The following is a 19,115-nucleotide window of genomic DNA, read 5'->3' as shown; positions in this document are numbered from 1 at the left end:
TAAATTTTGATCAAAATATAACTTTGTTAAGTCTATTACTAGTGCTCTAATGTTATAAAGCTTGTTGGATGATGGATTCAACTTATAATCAAAACTATTCACCCATCACAACCTCGATGCTCTTATATTTAAGAACAATGAAAATTAATATCTAAGATATATTTTTCATTGATGATCCTAATAATCTTGGAAGAAAGGGCCAGCTTTTATTCAACTTTATTTATTTTTTTGTTCGTTAAGATGGAGATAGGTCTTACGATTCTTTTACTTATTTTTTTACCTTGTAACTTTAAAAAATCATTAGATTGGATCTCATTTCTTTTGGAACTAAGTCCGTGTGATCTCACATTCAATGGGTCCATTCCCAACAGAAAACTATACCCAAACTTATAAAGACGTGTAAGTTACTCTTACTTCAACAAATCACCTCGAGTTCATATGTTTTTTTTGTTAGACTGTAAATTAAATAATTAAATTCATCATTTCCAATCAACTTAGGTTTTTGCTACATTTTGACCCATATATGCTTAAACTTTGCAAGCGGGAACGAGAAATAATGCTATATATGTCGCGCAAATATCGACGACTCTCACATAGGCTTAGCTGAACTTGAAACCAAATTTCGATTATATTTGTAATCGTGAATTATCTAATCATCGCGTAATTACTTTAAAAAAAATGAATAAAATATAAGATCTACATGAAAAAATTAATTTTTTAATAGTAGACTCCACTCTTTTTCAAAGCGATTATACAGCATTTACGCAGTTCACGATTATATGTAGAATTACTCAATTTACCACTTATTGGGACTTTTCAATTGCAACAGTACTCTTTTTAGCTCTTCTCTCTCTACCTTGAACAGAAGTATGATCGAAGAACGTAAAGGAAGCACGACATCAACTCCTTCAAACTCGATTTTGCTCGAAGAATGTTAACAAGTTGTTCGTTAACATAAAATTATGACCAGCTATTAATAATACCACTTGTATACAAGTAAGCTTGACTTGTATAAACTCGTTTAAATTCGAATAATTTCATATTTATTTTTTATAATATTAATTATCTCCATAGTTAATAAGAATATTTAAAAAATTAGAAGAAATCATATTTCTAATATTAAACTTGTTATTTGAATCTTTATGAATCTAATAATGAATATATGTATATATAAACTATAAAAAGTTATTAGTAAAAAGTTAGAGTTTATTTGTCAACGGTATAGATAAAATATAAATAATCAATTTATCTAAATGAAACAACTCGCGAATAAGTTCAAACTTGCTCGAACATTAAATTAATTGTCTGTAAATATAAAATCAAACTAGATGAAAAGCTAAACTTGACACATATTAGCATTACAAGAAAACTATTTAATTGTGGTCAGTTATTTTTTGTGAAAATAATTATTTCATATTAAAATAAATCTATTTTCGTCATAAATAATCATTCTTATCGTAAATAATTTGTCACAATTTTTTTTTATAGTGTAAATAGAGAATAAAAATTAAACAATTTAAGGCTTAAGGATTTTTAGTATTTTTAATGATTTCTTCTAATAATGGAAGGATTGATTTGATCGAGGTTTAAGGATTTAAAGATTAAAAGCTCAATATTAGAATTTGAACTGCGCTTTAATTTGTCTAAAAGAAAAATCACGTCGACTATTTTAATATTTAACAATATTTAATAAGGAAAAGTTATGTGGCATTTAGACTACCAACTTCTTTTTAACAAGTAAAAGTTTAAAACACATTTTTTCTCTTGTTAGAGCATCCACATTTTTTCTCTTCTTTATAATTTGATGTTTATTTTACTATTTTGATCTAAATATTCCAATCATCTCAATCTCTATTTTAGAGAAAAAGTTTAGGGGATGAACAATGGTTCCCTAAATATAAGAAATTACTATTCATCCCCTAAATTATTTTTTATCAATATTTTATTCTAATATATAAAATAAATTTTTATTCTAATCATCTACACTTTCTCTCATACTCATATTTGTTATAATTTTAAAAATAATTTAATTAATTACGAAAACATAAAAAATTTAATTTAAAAAATATTATCATATCCACAAAAAAAATTAAATTTTTGTTTAAAATATTCACTTGAGTAATAGTTCAAAATGTAAGAAAAAATATTGAGTAGTTAAGTTTGTAAATGGAAGTAGAGAAAAAAGTAATAAAGAAATAATAGAGAAATATTATTTTAATAGAATAGAGAAATGATATGGAATGAGATGTAGGAGGTTTTTGAAATATGAGTAAAATTTATGAAGAAATTTTAGGGAATGTACTTTTAGCTAAATTATAGGAAATTTTATGGAAAATGAGATGGGAATGTTGCAGGCTTGAAGGCAAAGACAAGATGAGATTTCTCATTTCATCTCATCTCATGATCATTACAACTTTTTGAAATTTTCACACAAAATATAATAAACAGTTCAACTATTTCGAATCTCAATTCAACTTTTTCAAATTTCAAAACAATAATAATATTTTAAATTAATATTTTAACCTTTCATCTAAAATTAAAAATTCTCATCTCACTTCTCAAAATTACATGATCCAGTTCAATCGAAGCTCATTGCCATAAATAAAAATAAAATGTAAGACAAGGAAGAAATAAAGCCAAAAGTGACTAGTTGTGATATACAAAAATGTAAAAATGGCATAAAACAAGTAGGGTTAGCTACTTCAAAGAAGAAAGAACACATGTAAAAGGAGAGTATCTCAACAAAATGGGAGGCATATATATCTACATTTTCTTGTAACTTTATTCCTCTCTTCAAATTTTCATAGGGACGATAGGTTCCTCAGACCTGTTTTTACCAATGTTTTGAATACCGTACCAGACACTGTACCGGTCAAAGCATTGGAACGAAATATTTCGATATCAGTACCGTTTCGGGATAACATTTCGGAATAGTCAATATATAAATAAATTATATATAAAAATTATATTCCAAAATAATAGTCTATATATAAATAAATTATATATAAATACATATATATAAATTATAAATAGTCTAATCTGAATTGGAAGTTAAAAAATAAGTTTGTAGTTTGAAAAAAAAACTGGCCGAAATTGAGGCCGATACAGGCCGAAATTGAGGCTGGTACATCTGGTATTTTGGCCGGTATGAAATACATATAGTACTTGTACCGGCCTGTACGGTACGAAATTCACAACTATGGTTTTTACCATTGTATTGAAAACTATGTGAGGCCAAGAGAAACTATAAAGCTATTAAATATAGTGGATGTCATCATCAAACAACTTTTGGACGTAAACTTTTATGTCGATGATAGTTGTTTGGTATCGAATTGCAAAAGATGCCGATGATAGTTCGTAGGTGAAAAATATGACAAATAAATGAAGCGTTAATAAAACTAAATTGTATGTGTCGATACATAAAAAATTTCTTCGTTCACTTTTGCTGTTCCATTTTTATCATCGATGTAGAAAGAATGTTTGAAATGATCCTAAAATAGCTAGTAAGGTGTGCAGGTTTAAGACCATATTTTGAAATTCTTTATTTCAAAAACTATAATTAAGATGCAAAGCAAACCACATCCCCCAAAAAATGGACCAGTACTTGAGCTATATGCTGGACCATAACATATAAAAGGAATCACGGGCCTCCATTGGTAAGGAAACCCACAACCACGATTATGGTCTTATAGCCAGAGACCCCCGAAGGATTCATGGGTCTCGCTGGAAGGCCGATGTTAGTTCTTTCTTTTTTGTCACTTTTATCATTCATCTCTTTATATTAGGTTTCCAAGCTGAGATATTATATTTTTGAATACATGTAAATAATAACGAAATGATTTTAATCAAGATGTTTTATTGAATTTTAGAAAACGATAGAAAAAAAATTTAAATATAAATATTATAAAGTTAAACAATTGTTGAATATAATTTTTTAATATAACTTTTATTTTTAAATTTGAAAAAATTATATTTCTTTGTGTTTTTTTTAGAAGTTTGAGAAAATTATAATGATTAGATAATAATTAGATGAAAAGTTCAATATTTGAAATTGAAAAATATTGTGTTTGAGTTATGTTTGAGAATGAAATATTGAAAATATCTGAAAATACTTGAGAATACTTATGTGCCCAAACAAAACCTGGCCAGTTTGGACACACAATTGTTCTCAGATGTTCTTAGAGTATTTCACTATTATTCTCAAACTATTCACAAATTATTTCACTACTATTCAAAAATCATATGAGATATTCTTAATTTCTAAAAGGAGTCGCGTGTAGTTGTCTAAGGCCATCCAAAGAGCAAGGTCCCCAAAAATTATAAATGTCTTAGACTCTTAGGCCTCGTTTGAGTTTTGGGAAAGGAAATAAAAAAACCTGAATAACAAAATTATAAAATTAAGAGAAGATTATAATATTATTTTTTAATATTATTTTTGTTTGAAAATTTGAAAATTTTGAATTGTTTATTGGGTTTTGTTTGAAAATTTGGAAAAGTTGTAATAATTAGATAAAAAATTTGAAAAGTTGAAAATATAAAATTAAAAATTAAAAAATGTTTATATTTAAATGATGTTTGGATGTTGAGATGAGATGATTTGAAAGACTTGTAAAACCAAATTAGGCCTTATTATATTTTGAAAATAAATTAAAATAAAGTCTAAAATGAGATAAATGTCTTAGTATATTTCAATAAACTAGCTGTGGAGCAACGTGCGAGGCATGTTTGCCTAGTTGGGAGAAAAAAAGTTTTAGAGATTACTAACGTCCACAAAGGGCAAAACTAATATGAATTTTTAAATAAAATTGATTAATCACAGTTTAATCCATAGGAGCATAAAAGCAAATTTTATCAAGCATCTATAGATAATGATAACCAAACGTTACGGTACTATATTGAGTAATATGGAAACTAAGGTTAGGTTTGGATAGTAAGTTGAGATAAGATGAAAGTTAAAAGTTGAATAAAATATTATTAGAATATTATTTTTTAATATTATTATTGTTTTAGAATTTAAAAAAATTAAATTGTTTATTATATTTTGTATGAAAATTTATTAAATTAGTTATAATAATGAGATGAGATTATTTCTCAATCCAAATTGAGCCTAAAAGACTTTAGATATTCTAGTAATTGTTTTTTCAACAAAATATTCCTTCTATAAAATACTTTTTGTTATTGGAAAAGTCCTGCACTTCTTTAAGATTTACAACATGTTAGGACAAGTTGTTAAATTTGCTTTTGACAGAAGAAACTAATCAATAGATTATCAAACATGCATAGCCAATAATTACTTTCCAGTTTTCACCTGTGATATACACCTCAACCACAATTTTGCAGGGGTCATTATTAAAGCTCTCTACAATAAAAACAATCATTCTCAGTGCCAAAAATCATCTAAAATTAGCTCTAAAATTGCTAGATTTAATATTTTTCAACGATTTTTGCTATGCTGAACGTTCGTTGCAATTGTTTACTCAATTATAAGTTAAACCAGTGAATGCCAAAAATCGCCGCAATTGAAGAATTGCTCATTTTCGGCAGCTTTAAAAATTGTTGGAACTACTCATTACCGGCAACTAAAGATTCACTGGAAATAGTCTTCTACAATTTTTCTAATATACCATTTTCAGCACTTTTTATTTGTTGCTAATAAGCATAAATTCGTCACAAAAATATCTATTGTGGTGATTTTCTTATTCGTTGCAAGTAAAATGCCGCTACCGTCAAAAAAATTTATTTGTGACGACAAAAATGCTACAAAATATCTAAAAGTCACTGCAAATAAATAAATAGTAAATTCAGCATCAGCATTTCGAAAACATTGGGTTGGATTTCAGTGGCAAAAGAAAAATCGCAACAAGTAAGGACTATTTACAGCGATTTTTTTTAGGCGATCTTAAAATCGCTAGAAAATACTTGATTTCTTGTAGTGGTAGGTTGTTGATTAGAAGCAGCACATTCAAAATTTCAGTATGTAAAAAGAATACAATTTCATTATAAGTCACTGTTTACTTTAACTTGTCCAAACAAGATCATAAGATTTGAAGATGCATATAGTGAGAAAACAAATAAACCTTAATTCAATTTTTAACACTGAAAGATAATCTGAATTTCAAATAAACATCAAAGGCACTTTTAAGTGCTCTGCAGAGATGTGAATGTCAACATGTTATCGTTTAATCTATTAGCAGGTACGTACTCTTAAGATTTAAATTCAATCTAAATAAATAAATTTATCTCTTCTTTTTATGTATAATTGTTTATCAAGAAAGGCATATATCTAAGTCGGTGGCCACTGTCCCGCCGGAAAATAAATAATGAGACCCCTGTTGTCTTTTCTGAGTCAAAATCTTCTGATCATTTTCAATATTCTTATTTTTATTTTTCCTCAAAGGGTAAACTCTCCATTGACATCTAGCATTCAAAATCAGTACTCCTCAAAATATTCTTTAATTATTATGATTTTATTCATTAGAAAACAAATACCCCCAATCCACAAATTGTTTTAGCAATAACCTCGTATAATCAAAAGAATATCTATTCCTATAGAAAGGCAAAAGGAAAATAAAATGGAAACACAATCAAAGAACAAATAATGAACAAAAACAACACAAATTAAAACATAAAAAAAAGAACAACAAATATGTATTTTTTTATTGGCTCTTACCGACATTGATCAACAAGGAGAATACAACATGAATTATTCAACTATCATCAGCTCGGTCTCTCTCTCTCATCAGCTCAATCAGCTCGGTCTCTCTCTCATCAAGTGTCTCCACATCAGTCACGTTTACACGTCGTTTGTACCAGGCGCTTGCAATAAGTGTTTTTTCACTTCAAATCATTATCTCCACCCAAAAATTATTATTAACAGTGAAAGATTAGATGCAGTACTTGCCTGATCCCAACTTTTTAATGGTATCATCTCAGCATCTGCTGCAAACCAAGCTACCATTCTACACATGTACCAATGCAATACTTCATGGGCAAGTCCTTTTTGTCTACAGAAAAATGGAAGTTCCATGATTGACGCAAACAGATATATAGCAAGTTGTAACAATGATATGCCCTACTTCCATACCTTACATCTGAAAGTCTATCCCACACAATTGAAATTGCACGAAGAACAAACAGGTCATCAGCATATCAACATGGAAACAACTTTCTCAAGCACAGATTAAATTAATACAAGATGAAAAGAGACACCTTGACTTAATTAGAATAAATCCCAATTTAATTATTTTAGTTAAAAGAGACACCCTCTTTCCGCTCCATCTTTTTCTCTACATGAATTAAAATTAAATAAATAAAGAGACAACTGTTAATATTTTAACATGATTAAATAAGAAAAACAAATCTAGTTTTTTTTTCTTTTTTTTTTTTTGCATTCAAATAGACAATTGGCACCCAAGAAAAATCACATTAAATACAACAACAATGTTGTATTTTTCATCGCAATCATGCCAAGTTAAAAGCATATAAAAAAAAAAAAAAGGCAAATCAGCGAACGTTTTTTTAATAGTTTATCATCTAACCAGGCCCATTCTTTCACCTTTATTAACAATAAATCTAAGTGATTAAGATATATTTCTATTGTTAATTGAATCAGAATAATCAGTTGAGGCAAGTTTTGTTGTAAATATCTAACGTGGAAGGGAACATTTACTTGCACTACAACGTTGGACTATTGGACCAAATAGAAATTGAATAATATATATATATATATATAGAGAGAGAGAGAGAGAGAGAGAGAGAGAGAGAGAGAGAGAGAGAGAAGAAGAAGAAGTAGAAGAAGAAGAAGAAGAATGGTGATTCTCAGAGACGAGAAAGGAAGGGTGTGTAGGAATCAAGAAATTGGAAACAAACTAGAAAGAATGATAGAGAATGAAGATGAGAAGGCCAACAATGAAGCGGCTCAGATTTGTCAAACTAGCATGGTAGGTTACGGTGGTTAAGAAATTTCCTCCATGCATGGTAGGTCTCATGACGTACTTGGGTGGTGCTGTTGGCTCTCGTTGTAGATCTGAGTAGATCTGGCGGTTTGCTGGTGATGGTGTTAGGGAATAGCTAATAACCCAAACAACAATTACTCTGGAATGTAACGAAATGAACACAAGAATTCAAGAAATCCAAGTATCGTAATCTTGGAGAGTAAAGAATGGATTTATTCGAGGTAAATCCCACCTCCAAAGGGATCAACAATCAAGCCAATTCGATAGCTTCCACTCAGACGTCCCACCCCTCTTATGCCCAGACAGATTACAAGAGTATACTCACAATTTATGAAATGCACTGTTTAACTTAAAGTTCGAATTATTACAAACTAACCATTTTACTTATCTAAACTCACAATTTCATTAACTAGTTTTACAACACTTACAATAGAACTCAACGCACCATTTCACTAAATGTAACGCACCGTTTCATCCCTTTCAAATTTCTGTTACTTCCCCGCGTCTATGACAACCCACGACAATTCCTACCCACTTCAAGAGCCTTGTCCACAAGGAAGTAGCTCAAACTCCACTATTGCTTCATCTTGCACCCTTCCTTCTAAAGAACCTTGCCTACAAGGTGTAGGTAAAAGTCCCTCAATTTTCACAAGCTTTCTCAAGTACTGTCCTCAAGTGAAGCCCTCAGCTACTTCACCAAGACTTATGTTTGGTTTCTCCTTTTAACCATTCTTCTATCGACAATCTCTTCAGGCTCAAGCGGATATTTCCCTCGACATCAACTGGTGGTAATATTGGTAAGGGAGTGACCTGCTGTCCCAGTTTCTTCTAAAGACAATAAACATGGAATACAAGATGTATACTAGTAGTGGCAGGTAAATCGAGTTTGTAGGCTGCCGCTCCTATCTTGGCTATGACCTGGGTCCATAATAACGTGGGGCCAATTTAAGGTTACGCATCAAGGAGAGTGAATTATGTCTATATGGCTGCAGGCTCAAGAAGACCCAATCACCAACCTGAAATTGTCTCTCAATCCTCTTCCTATTAGCAAAGATCTTCATCATCTCTTGGGCCTTTTTTAGATTTTCTTTCAACAAGTTCAGCAATTCTTCTCTAAATTTCAATTGATTATCCGCATCTACATTCATTGTAGTACCAGGCATATAAGATAGCAATCTCGGGGGTGAGTATGCTTACAATGCTTCAAATGGGGTCATCCTTGAAGAAGAATGAAAAGTGGTGTTATAACACCATTCAGCCCATGACAGCCACATACTCCACCACCCTTTTTGCTTAGTACTTGTATAACATCACAAATAAGTCTCAAGACACTTATTTAAGCTCTCTACTTGTCCATCCGTTTGTGAATTATAGGCAGAGTTGAAAGACAAAACAGTCCCTTGCAGCTAAAAAAGCTGCCTCCAAAATGAGCTAGTGAAAGTTGGATCGATACTATCGATCTTGGCATGCCATGTAACTTGAATGCTCCTATAAAAAAACTTGAGTCACTTTGAGTAATATTTTGGCAAAATGCCCAAGGTTACAAGAGTCTATAAGAAGATTTTCTTCAAGAAGCTGTTTATTTTCTTTGAGTACTATTTTGGGATGTTGTTGATGTCATTGAGATTTGGTGGTGGTTCTAGTTAACTATATTGGAGTACTTGGATTTCGAATTGAATTTTATGTGTCATTGAGAATTTGGAGTTTATATCTATATTGTGAGATGTAATTTTTAAGTGACAAAAATTAATTTTCCGACCCATTTCGATACAGGGCGTCAACGGGATAGTTCTTACTTCCACATCCGATGCACCTCTCTCATATCCGTTGCAAATCTAATATCAGAAAAGTATTCAATAATGTTGCTTGATGATAATTAAAAAACAAAAAAAAAAAGATTTACTTAGGACAACGTTCACATTCAATTGCATTTGCTTTACATATATTGAAACCATAAAACAATTGGAGTACAACCTGACAACATTACTCGATCCTCATATCTATCACTAACGCCTCCGGCCTTGATTCCTCTGTGGTTGCCGTCCTCTATTCCTGCGTGCTCGCCTTCCACGATTTTCTATTCTGATGTATAGCCGAGGACACATCTTGAAAAAGATGTCGTCAAGACAATTGTAGTAGAATATCCTCCACCTCTTCCAAAATATGAGAGGCCCAACAAGAATCCCAAAGCCGGAAACAAATCCCAATTCAGCACTTAAGAAGTTCCAATCAATTGCATTCCCAGAATTTGAATGAGATTCTTCAGATGTGGGAGAGGACGGTACCGATTCAGTGCATTTTTCTTTCAAAGGCGAGCCACATAATCCTATATTTCCTTTAAAGGAATTTTCTGGCAATGTAGTAAATTGCTTGATCTGTGGAATCCTTCCCACCAATTGATTGAATGAAAGGTTAAGGGTTGATAGGAAAATAAGACCATCAGCGAGTTGAAGAGGAATCTCTCCTGTAAGCTTATTGCTTGACAAATCTAATGACTCAAGATGACTCAACTTGCCTAAAGCTTGTGGGATTTTTCCAGTAAAGGCATTGTGAGACAAGTTGAGGGTATATAGGGCTGTGAATTCTCCTAATTCTCCTGGTATAGGCTCGTCAAAATTGTTGCTTGAAAAGTCGAGGGAGGTAAAGATAGTTAGGATCTTCACCAGCTCCAGTTGTAGACTTTTGGTAGTAACTGTTACCATATTCTGATAGTAGACACCGAAAGGAAGAACTTCATATTGGAGGTGTTTGAGCTGAGACTGGGTCTTATTTTCAGTTTCTATCATTGCCTTCCAGTTAGGAAAGTAATGTATCGGAAACTTGCCAACAAATTCGTTAGAGGCCAGATCCAAAATTTGAAGCATGGACCAGGTGGCATTAGCGTCTAAACAATTGATAGGCCCATAAAATTGGTTAGATCGCAAAATCAGGACTCGCAACGTGTGTATGTTCTTCAAATAACATGGGAAGGCATCCTGGATCTGGTTGTTCCCAATGTCCAGGACCTCCAACTGTGCTGCGCACTTGGTCAGGGATTTTGGTAGTTCTCCTTGTAGTTGGTTTCCATCGAGATCCAAAGTCTGCAAAGAACAACTGTCTGGGAAGGTATCAGAAATATTGCCAGTAAGATTGTTTCTACCCAGACTCAACACCCCTAGAGTCTTACTCATCTCAATTAAGCATTGGGGAACCGTGCCAGTCAATAGATTATGAGACAAGTCGAGAGCCTTAAGCATTGTAGCATTGCATATTGATGTAGGAATAGTTCCATAGAATCTATTGCTCGAAAGAGAGAAGAAATAAGCGTAAGGAAGGAAGCTACCAATGCTTCTTGGTATGAGAGAGCTAAATCTATTCCCTGAGAAATCCAAGTATATGGCATGTGCTGGGAGAGCTTGCAATTGCCCTTCGAACTGGTTGGAGTGAAGGTCTAGGATACTCACAGAGGACATGTGGAGTAAATCTAAATCTAGACTCTCAAGATGATTATAAGAAACATTCAACGAGTAAAGATTACGAAGTCTCCAAATCCATCTGGGCAGCTCCCCATGAATCTCGTTGTCAGAAAGATCTAGATGAACCAATTCAGATTGGTTTCTCAAGAAAGTAGGAAACGTTTTCAACTTGTTGGAAGCCAAGTTTAATGTCCATAACCAGGGAAGAGAGGGTAACGAAAAATCAGTTTCATCGTATTCTATCGATAAGCTGTTTCTTGAAAGATCAAGATATGAAAGACGCGTCAACTTTTGAATCGCACGAGGACGCAAGGAACCACTGAAGTTGTTTGAAGAAAGTGATAGCACCTTAAGGCCTTTGAGTTCAAAAACAGATATGGGGATTGGCCCTTGCAAGTTGTTGCTACTCAAATCAAGTGTGTCCAGTTGGTGAGAAGAAATATTGGGAAAGTCATCGAGTTGGCCAGAAAATTGGTTATTGGAAAGTTGTAATTCCAACAACGATGGAAGTGAAAACAAAGCAACTGGAATACTTCCTTCCAGCGAATTATAACTCAAGTCAAGAGATTGGAGATATTGAAGATTGAAGATGGTGCTTGAATTGTCAAGTCTACCTGAGATGGATTCATTGCTCAGGTCGAGGCCGATAACAAGCCCTTTGTCGCAGGATACCCCTTCCCACAAACAGCAGTCGACACTTGGATTCCAGTGTGCCAATTTTGTTGATCGATCAGTGTCGAACTTGAGGCTGTCCTTAAACTGGAGCATCGAGGACTGCTGATCGCCAAAATGTTGACCAGATGCCACAGAGATAGAATATTGGAGTAAAAGTGAACATATGCCCATCAAGACTAACAACGATGAACAAAATGAAATTCTCATAATTGGAGGCTATACCAAGAGACATCCAAAAACAGAAATAAATTGAAGAATCAATGAAACGAATGATTTGGGAGAGTATAAAGAGACCGATGAACTTGAGCTTTTGAGCCTGTTGCCCGTATGTGTTGGCCGAATGATTGAGGAGCTGCTGATAGTTATGGTGGCTAAGAAGAATTGAGTACTTTTCATTGCTAGTAGTTTTCAAAAACCAATAAACGCGTTCTGGTTGGAACCTCATTGGCAAGTAGCTTCGTCATTTCCACAACCACAAGGTTCTTATGCGTAGGGCCCCCTAAATTAGTATCCTTGTAGATTTATGTTTGTCTTCGTCAAATCTAACATAATCAAACATCACTTTGCAGAACATGAAGATTAGAACGTCATTAACCTCGTCATATCCCCCCAAAACATTGGTTTTTGCTTCCAAATCTTCCAAAAGTCACTTCAAAATTCACTATTATTTTCGGATTATTTTATTATTATTCACAAATTACTTATAAATTATTTATTATTATTTCATTACTAATACAAAATTATTTTATTATTATTTACTGATCATCTGAGCTCCACTTTATCCAAACGGCCTCCGGTCCGCTTGACTTCTCAAAAATCTAAAGACGCGTTTTGGTTATTCCAGTCGTCAGTAGTTGCGGCATTTCCTCGAGCACGACAGGTACCTACTAATGGTTTGACTTTGCTCCACTTTGAAAGCCTCTCAATTTCGTTGGAAATTTTGATACGCGTATAACCCAATGGAAAAAGTTGGACCCACCGACGATGGCTACCGAGGATGGATACGACTGAATTAGTACTGCCACCTGGCTTTTTTTAAAACTCAAAAAGAAAAAAAGACGACTAGAATTTCAACCTTTCACTTCCTCTGCATCGTTCTTCCTCTTCTTCATCAATACAATGAATCGTTGTCAGGTTCTCTCTGTAACTGGGCTCATACTCCTCACCATATCTTCCCTCTCAGGTGATCCCACGAGCGCGCAGCACACCCACCATGAGGGTCCCATTTTATTTCCTCTTTGAATTACTCCATTTCTTTCTAACCCAGCGTTTTCTTTTCTTGTTTTTTCTTTTTTTTTTGTCCCCCCATTTTTGGTCCTCACAGAGGCTGGATCTGCTTCCTTCAAGATAGTCAACAACTGCCGGCGCACGATATGGCCAGGGCTATTGACCAGCATGACAGGGCAACTCCCCACCACCGGGTTTGCTCTGAAGAGCGGTGAATCTAAGAACATATCCATTCCCAAGCCCTGGACAGGTAGGGTATGGGGTCGGACCCACTGTGTCCAAGACTCCAGCGGCAAGTTCACTTGCCTGACCGGTGACTGCGGGTCCGAAGCGATAGAGTGCGGCGGGGGTCCGTACCCACCCGTTACGATGGCAGAGTTCGCGCTCGAAAACTTCGGAGGCATGGACTTTTACGACGTGAGCGTGGTCGACGGGTTCAACCTCCCAATGCTCGTCGAGGTCAAAGGTCCGAGCGGTGTATGTGACACTGCTGGGTGCTTGGTGGACTTGAACGGCGCGTGCCCAATGATCCTCAGTGTTTTGGCAGGCGAGCAGGGGAGGGTGGGTGAGGTGGTCGCTTGCAGGAATGGGTGCGGGGTCGAGGCGAGCAGTGACCCGGCCGCCGTGGCTTCCAAATGTGCGCGGAAGTTGTACTCCAAGATTTTCAGGTCCGCTTGCCCACGCGCGTATACTAACCCTTATGACGATAAGATTGGCACGTTGGTATGTACCTCCGCGGAGTACGTTGTCACATTCTGCCCGTAACCTTATGGATAATTAATATGGATAATTAAATTATTTGTTAGAAACTCATATTCAATTTTTATTGTGAAGTCTTGTTTTAACAATTTTATAATTAAAAATGCTTGTTTACTAGTCACTATAGATATTGGAATAGTCCAAATAAAACAAGTGTATTTGATTTATCTTTATCTACCAATCCTCAATATAAGTCCGTAACTGATGTAAAGAAATGAACACAATAATTCAAGAAATCCAAGAAAAATCTTGGAGAGTAAAGAATGGATATATATTCGAGGTAAATCCCACCTCCAAAGGGATAAAAATTAAAGATAATTTGATGCCTTCTAGTCAGACTTCCCACCCTTTTTATGCCCAGACAGATTACAAGAGTATACTTCATGAAACGCACCGTTTAACTCAATGTCTAAATTATTACAAACTTGCTATTTTACTTATCTTAACTCACCAATTCATTAACTAACTAGTTTTACAACACTTACAATAGAATTCAACGCACCATTTCACTAAATGTAACACACTGTTTCATCCCATTCAAATTTATGTTACTTCCCCACGTCTATGATAGCCCATGACAGATGGTTTTCGGTGTTCGGGCATCGTTGGGCTTTGGTGTTGGTACTCAGTGGTTTCTTGACAGGGGGTTGACAATGCCAAAACAGAGAGTGTTAGAGGGAGAGAGAGAGAGAGAGAGAGGTCAAAATCTACAAGAGTGTAGTTGCGAATGGAGGAGGTGGGTGGCTGTCACAGTAACACAGGAGGCAGGATAACTTCTATACATAGCTTTGAGGTGGTGGCAACGTAAGGAGGGCGCACGACTCGCAAGTTATAAAAAGAAAGAGCCATGAGAGAAGGAGGTGTGGCGTGTGGGAGAAGAAGGAAGGAGGAAAGAGATGGAAGAAGAAAAAGTTAGGGTTTTAACCCTTTATGGCCAAAACAGAAAACAGAAGAATAAGAAGCATCTAACACAAGAGCATAAATGTCATAAAGAAAAAAAAAATGGATGTAAAAATGAATCAACAAAAATCACTATTCATAGAGCCATAGAAGCTTTTTTTTTTTTTTTTTTGAAAAATATATCCTTCATTTCATAGATTAACAGATACACGCCTTATCGAGAGCAATATTAGGAAGGACCACACCTGGTCCCTCCTCCATCTAGACTAACTCACTCTCTAGAGATAAACCGAACTTTGCCATAACATAGGCAGCTTGGTTGCCTTCCCTACGAATAAAAGAAAGTTTCCATGTTTGATGTGACGCCATTATAAGCCTTATGTCTTCAATGATCTGGCCTGGCCAAGACATATCTGAGCTATTTGAATTGATTGCATCAACTACATTCTTGGCATCACTTTCATATTCTACTAATTCAAAACCCAGTTCCTGGCACAAAGAGACAGCCCTTAGAAGAGCATAACACTCAGCTATGTATGCAGAGGGAACAAAAGACCTGGGAGCCGCAAGCATCACTTGTACATCACCTGAGGAATCTCTAATGACTATACCAATACTCATATTCTGTTGGATCTTATCAAAACATGCATCTAGATTCACTTTCAACCAACTTGGAATAGGAGCCCTCCATTTTCTTCTAGAATCAAATAAAGGCATTTCGGCCAGATTTGAAATACCATTCTCTTCCCCTATACTTGGAGCAGGTCTTGCCTCTTTAAACAATTCTACATTAGCAGCTGCTGACTTTAGCACCATAGATGGACTGGCAAACTGGTTGTCAAAAACAAATTGATTCCTTCGAGTCCATAGTCTATAACATATATCAGAGATCAACTTCAAACTGTCACTATCTAGTCTAGTAAGGAATTCAGACCACAAACTTGGGAAGTCAGCAAAGCTCCCACTCCATTTCTTAACAGGGCTGGCTCCATCCCCCCACACATCTCCTGCTGCTGGGCATTCCCACAGTACGTGTAAAACAGACTCTACCTCCATATTACAAATGGGGCATTGAGAAGACTCAATAACTTTTTTCTTGGCAAGATTAAGTCTGGTAGGTAATAGATCATTTAGAACTCTCCACAAAAATTGTTTCACCTTTCCCGAAACACAAAGTTTCCATATTCTATGCCATTGAATCTGATCTTGTGATGAACTTGAAGACTCTCCAAGAATCAATTTTTTGGTATCTAGCTCAGAAAAATAGATACTATTTACTGAAAAGACACCCTTGTTAGAAAAACCCCATATAAGCTTGTCCACTGCATTACTTGAGCTGATAGGAATATTACAAATTAATCTGGCTTCATCTTGTTTAAAAACCTCATCAATCATCTCTTTCTTCCAAGCATGTCTCTCTTCATCTATGAGTATAGAAACTGTGGCCTCAGGGCTGATACTATTAGGCACTGTTTGAACTTGAAAAGTAGAATGGCTTTGAAGCCATTTGTCTTTCCACACCTTAATACTTTTCCAATTTCTCACTCTCCAAACCATGCCTCTCTTAACAAGGTCCATGACTGACCATAAACCATAGACGCTCTTATAATTGAATAGAAGAATGGATAAATAATATTAGGTGATGTCCTGTTAAAATTTAACAATATCATTTTAAACGTTTATCTTTTATCTAAATATTCATAGCAAGTTACTCCTTAAAACCCAAGCCCAATTTGGCCCAGAGCAAAACTTTCAGAAGAAAAAACCCAAAGCAAGAATTGCATGCTAAAAGGTCACAAATTAAAACGCAACACGTCATCCTTGCTTAATTTCTATGCATTTTGCCATAGTGTTTTTGAAGGATTTTACAATTCAAATTTTAAAATTTATTTTTAAAATTTAATTATATTACGTAAATAATGTATTGTATAAAAACATTCAAATAAAATTATTCTTTTTATCATCCCTGCAAGTCATTTTCTGAATCAATCCCAACAGCCTTTGATTCTATGAATGCCTTGTACCATATGACTGTACCCAAAAAAAAAAAAAATTGCAGGCTGAAATCTCGGAGTAGTAATAACATCTGCATCAATTAATTGAGTGTTCAATATGAAAACTCATTTTTTACCCTTTTCTTGCGTCCAATTTGTGGTTTCCATTCTCTCGCCGCAAAAACTCATTTTGGGTATATATTTTTGTCCCCTTGACTCGCTGTAAATGACCATATCTACCATATACCCCTAGCTTGATTACTTTCTTCTTAATAAACAAAATAACTTTAGTCACCAATTTATCCTATTCGGATAGGGCTAAGGTTTTAATTTGCATGAGATGCTACATAGCAATATATATAATTTATATCTTTCGTTAATCATTATTATATATGTATATATGTTAAAAATATAATATAAATAATCAAATCGAATTCTTTTTAATATGTTAGATTTTTAAAATAAATATTAGACCTACTTATTAAAAGTGAATTGGATCTACACCTGAAAAAACATTAAAAATATAATATTAAAAATCAAATTTATCTCTTCTTAAAAAAAGTTTAAATAAAAAAATCAGTAATACTCTTACGTGGAAACAACTTTTTTTTAGAACTACTTAGAATTAAAAAAAACTTTTAACTTTTCTTGCCGACTGAGAAGTCACATCAAACATTCTTTTCGGTTGATCAGAACGTCCGTCAGGGCTTCATCAACCTCAGAAATGGTATGGACCCAGGTCTTATGTCCTAGCATCGTTCAACAACGCAATTTTAGGGTCAAAAAGAAAAGAAAAACATAATGAGAAGAGAGAGATATTCGAACAAGATTGTTGACGTAATTAATGACATTTAGTGAGTTTGTTGTTGTTTTAATTTAGAGGTGGAAAATAAAGAAAAAATAGTTGATATACTAGCAATAAGATTATCACCGACCATTAATTAAATTGGACTATTTATATATATATATATATATATATCTTCCAATAATTTAAAAGAGTCTATCCTCATTATTGTTTATTACAAACATTAAAGAGGCTTTTTTTTCGCATATTTTTTTTCACATATCCCTATTACTAATTATTATTGAACAATAATAAACAGTAAATAAATATATTTTTTTCATGTTTGTTTGGTTTTTCTATTTCTTTTTAGGTTCGTCCGATGTAATACCATAATCGTGATTGGAGAATGAGAAAGAGGGAGAAAGGCAAAATGGAGAAAAATATTAATTTTTAGGTTTTAAATTCTAACCCTTCATCTTTAATCTTCATATTTAATCTAACAGTATAAGTTTAAATATTGATTTAAATTAACATAAAATATATAGTTAAAATATAAATATTCTATCATACACTTAAAATTAACTTCAATATATAAAATATTAATTTTTCATCATTAAATAAAAGATAAAGTTTTAATGAACATTTTTAAGAGAATAATATTATATCATATACTAAAAATTAACTTTAATTTATAAAATATTAATTTTTCATCATTAAATAAATAGTAAAATTTTACTGTACATTTTTAAGAGAAAAAACTATCTAATTAATTTGAATTGTTAATATAATTTAAATTTCATAATAAATGATGAACATAAATAAATAATAATTTTATTCTTATATACTAGATTGTTTTAATATTTGAAATTACACTTTATTTTTTTCTTCAATTTGACAGATGTGGCAAACGTGTTTTTTTTTATCAATGTAAAAATCTTGCGCCATACAGGATTTTACACAAGTACCACTAATTTTAAAGTAACCAAGCCCATTCTAGATATCAGCGCAATCACTGAATCAAATAAATAGCACAAACAAAAAAAAAAAAATAATAATAATAATAATAAAATATGAACTAATTAATTATTGTCGTCTGGCCGATCTGACGCTTCTGTCCTTGCCGACCTTACTATACTAGGATGTCAATTAACCTTTTATATATTAGTGCGTATATATATATATATCTCTTTATATTTAAAAATGTATATCGTCTAATGAATAGTAAGATGAAAAATAATAAACAATAATAAACAATAATCTTATTTTACGCTTCGTTTCTTCGTCTATCTCTACATCCTCACTGCAATCCTTTTCATAAAATATCACAAAATATCACAAAATTATTACAAAATACAACAATAAATCA

General features: G+C 33.3%; 2 protein-coding genes across 2 annotated transcripts; one reads left to right on the top strand and one right to left on the bottom strand.

The window, feature by feature from the left end:
• Positions 1-9,807: 9,807 nt before the first annotated feature.
• LOC109020349 (receptor-like protein 53) lies at positions 9,808-12,473 on the bottom strand. Its single transcript, XM_035692894.1, has 2 exons — positions 12,025-12,473; positions 9,808-11,052 (listed from the first exon to the last, which is right to left on the bottom strand). Exons 1-2 carry the CDS (start codon positions 12,290-12,292, stop codon positions 9,962-9,964), a joined length of 1,359 nt encoding a protein of 452 aa, XP_035548787.1. The 5' UTR covers positions 12,293-12,473; the 3' UTR covers positions 9,808-9,961.
• A 677-nt stretch (positions 12,474-13,150) lies between these two features.
• Positions 13,151-14,221, top strand: LOC108985795 (thaumatin-like protein 1). Its single transcript, XM_018958217.2, has 2 exons — positions 13,151-13,268; positions 13,410-14,221. The coding sequence occupies exons 1-2, from the start codon at positions 13,205-13,207 to the stop codon at positions 14,075-14,077; spliced, it is 732 nt and encodes a 243-aa protein (XP_018813762.1). The 5' UTR covers positions 13,151-13,204; the 3' UTR covers positions 14,078-14,221.
• The last annotated feature ends 4,894 nt before the right edge of the window (positions 14,222-19,115 follow it).

Source organism: Juglans regia, chromosome 8, assembly GCF_001411555.2.
Source record: "Juglans regia cultivar Chandler chromosome 8, Walnut 2.0, whole genome shotgun sequence".
In the NCBI taxonomy this organism is placed as follows: Eukaryota; Viridiplantae; Streptophyta; class Magnoliopsida; order Fagales; family Juglandaceae; genus Juglans; species Juglans regia.
Note: the sequence above shows the minus strand (reverse complement) of the source record. Positions and strands in the feature narration are given on the sequence as shown.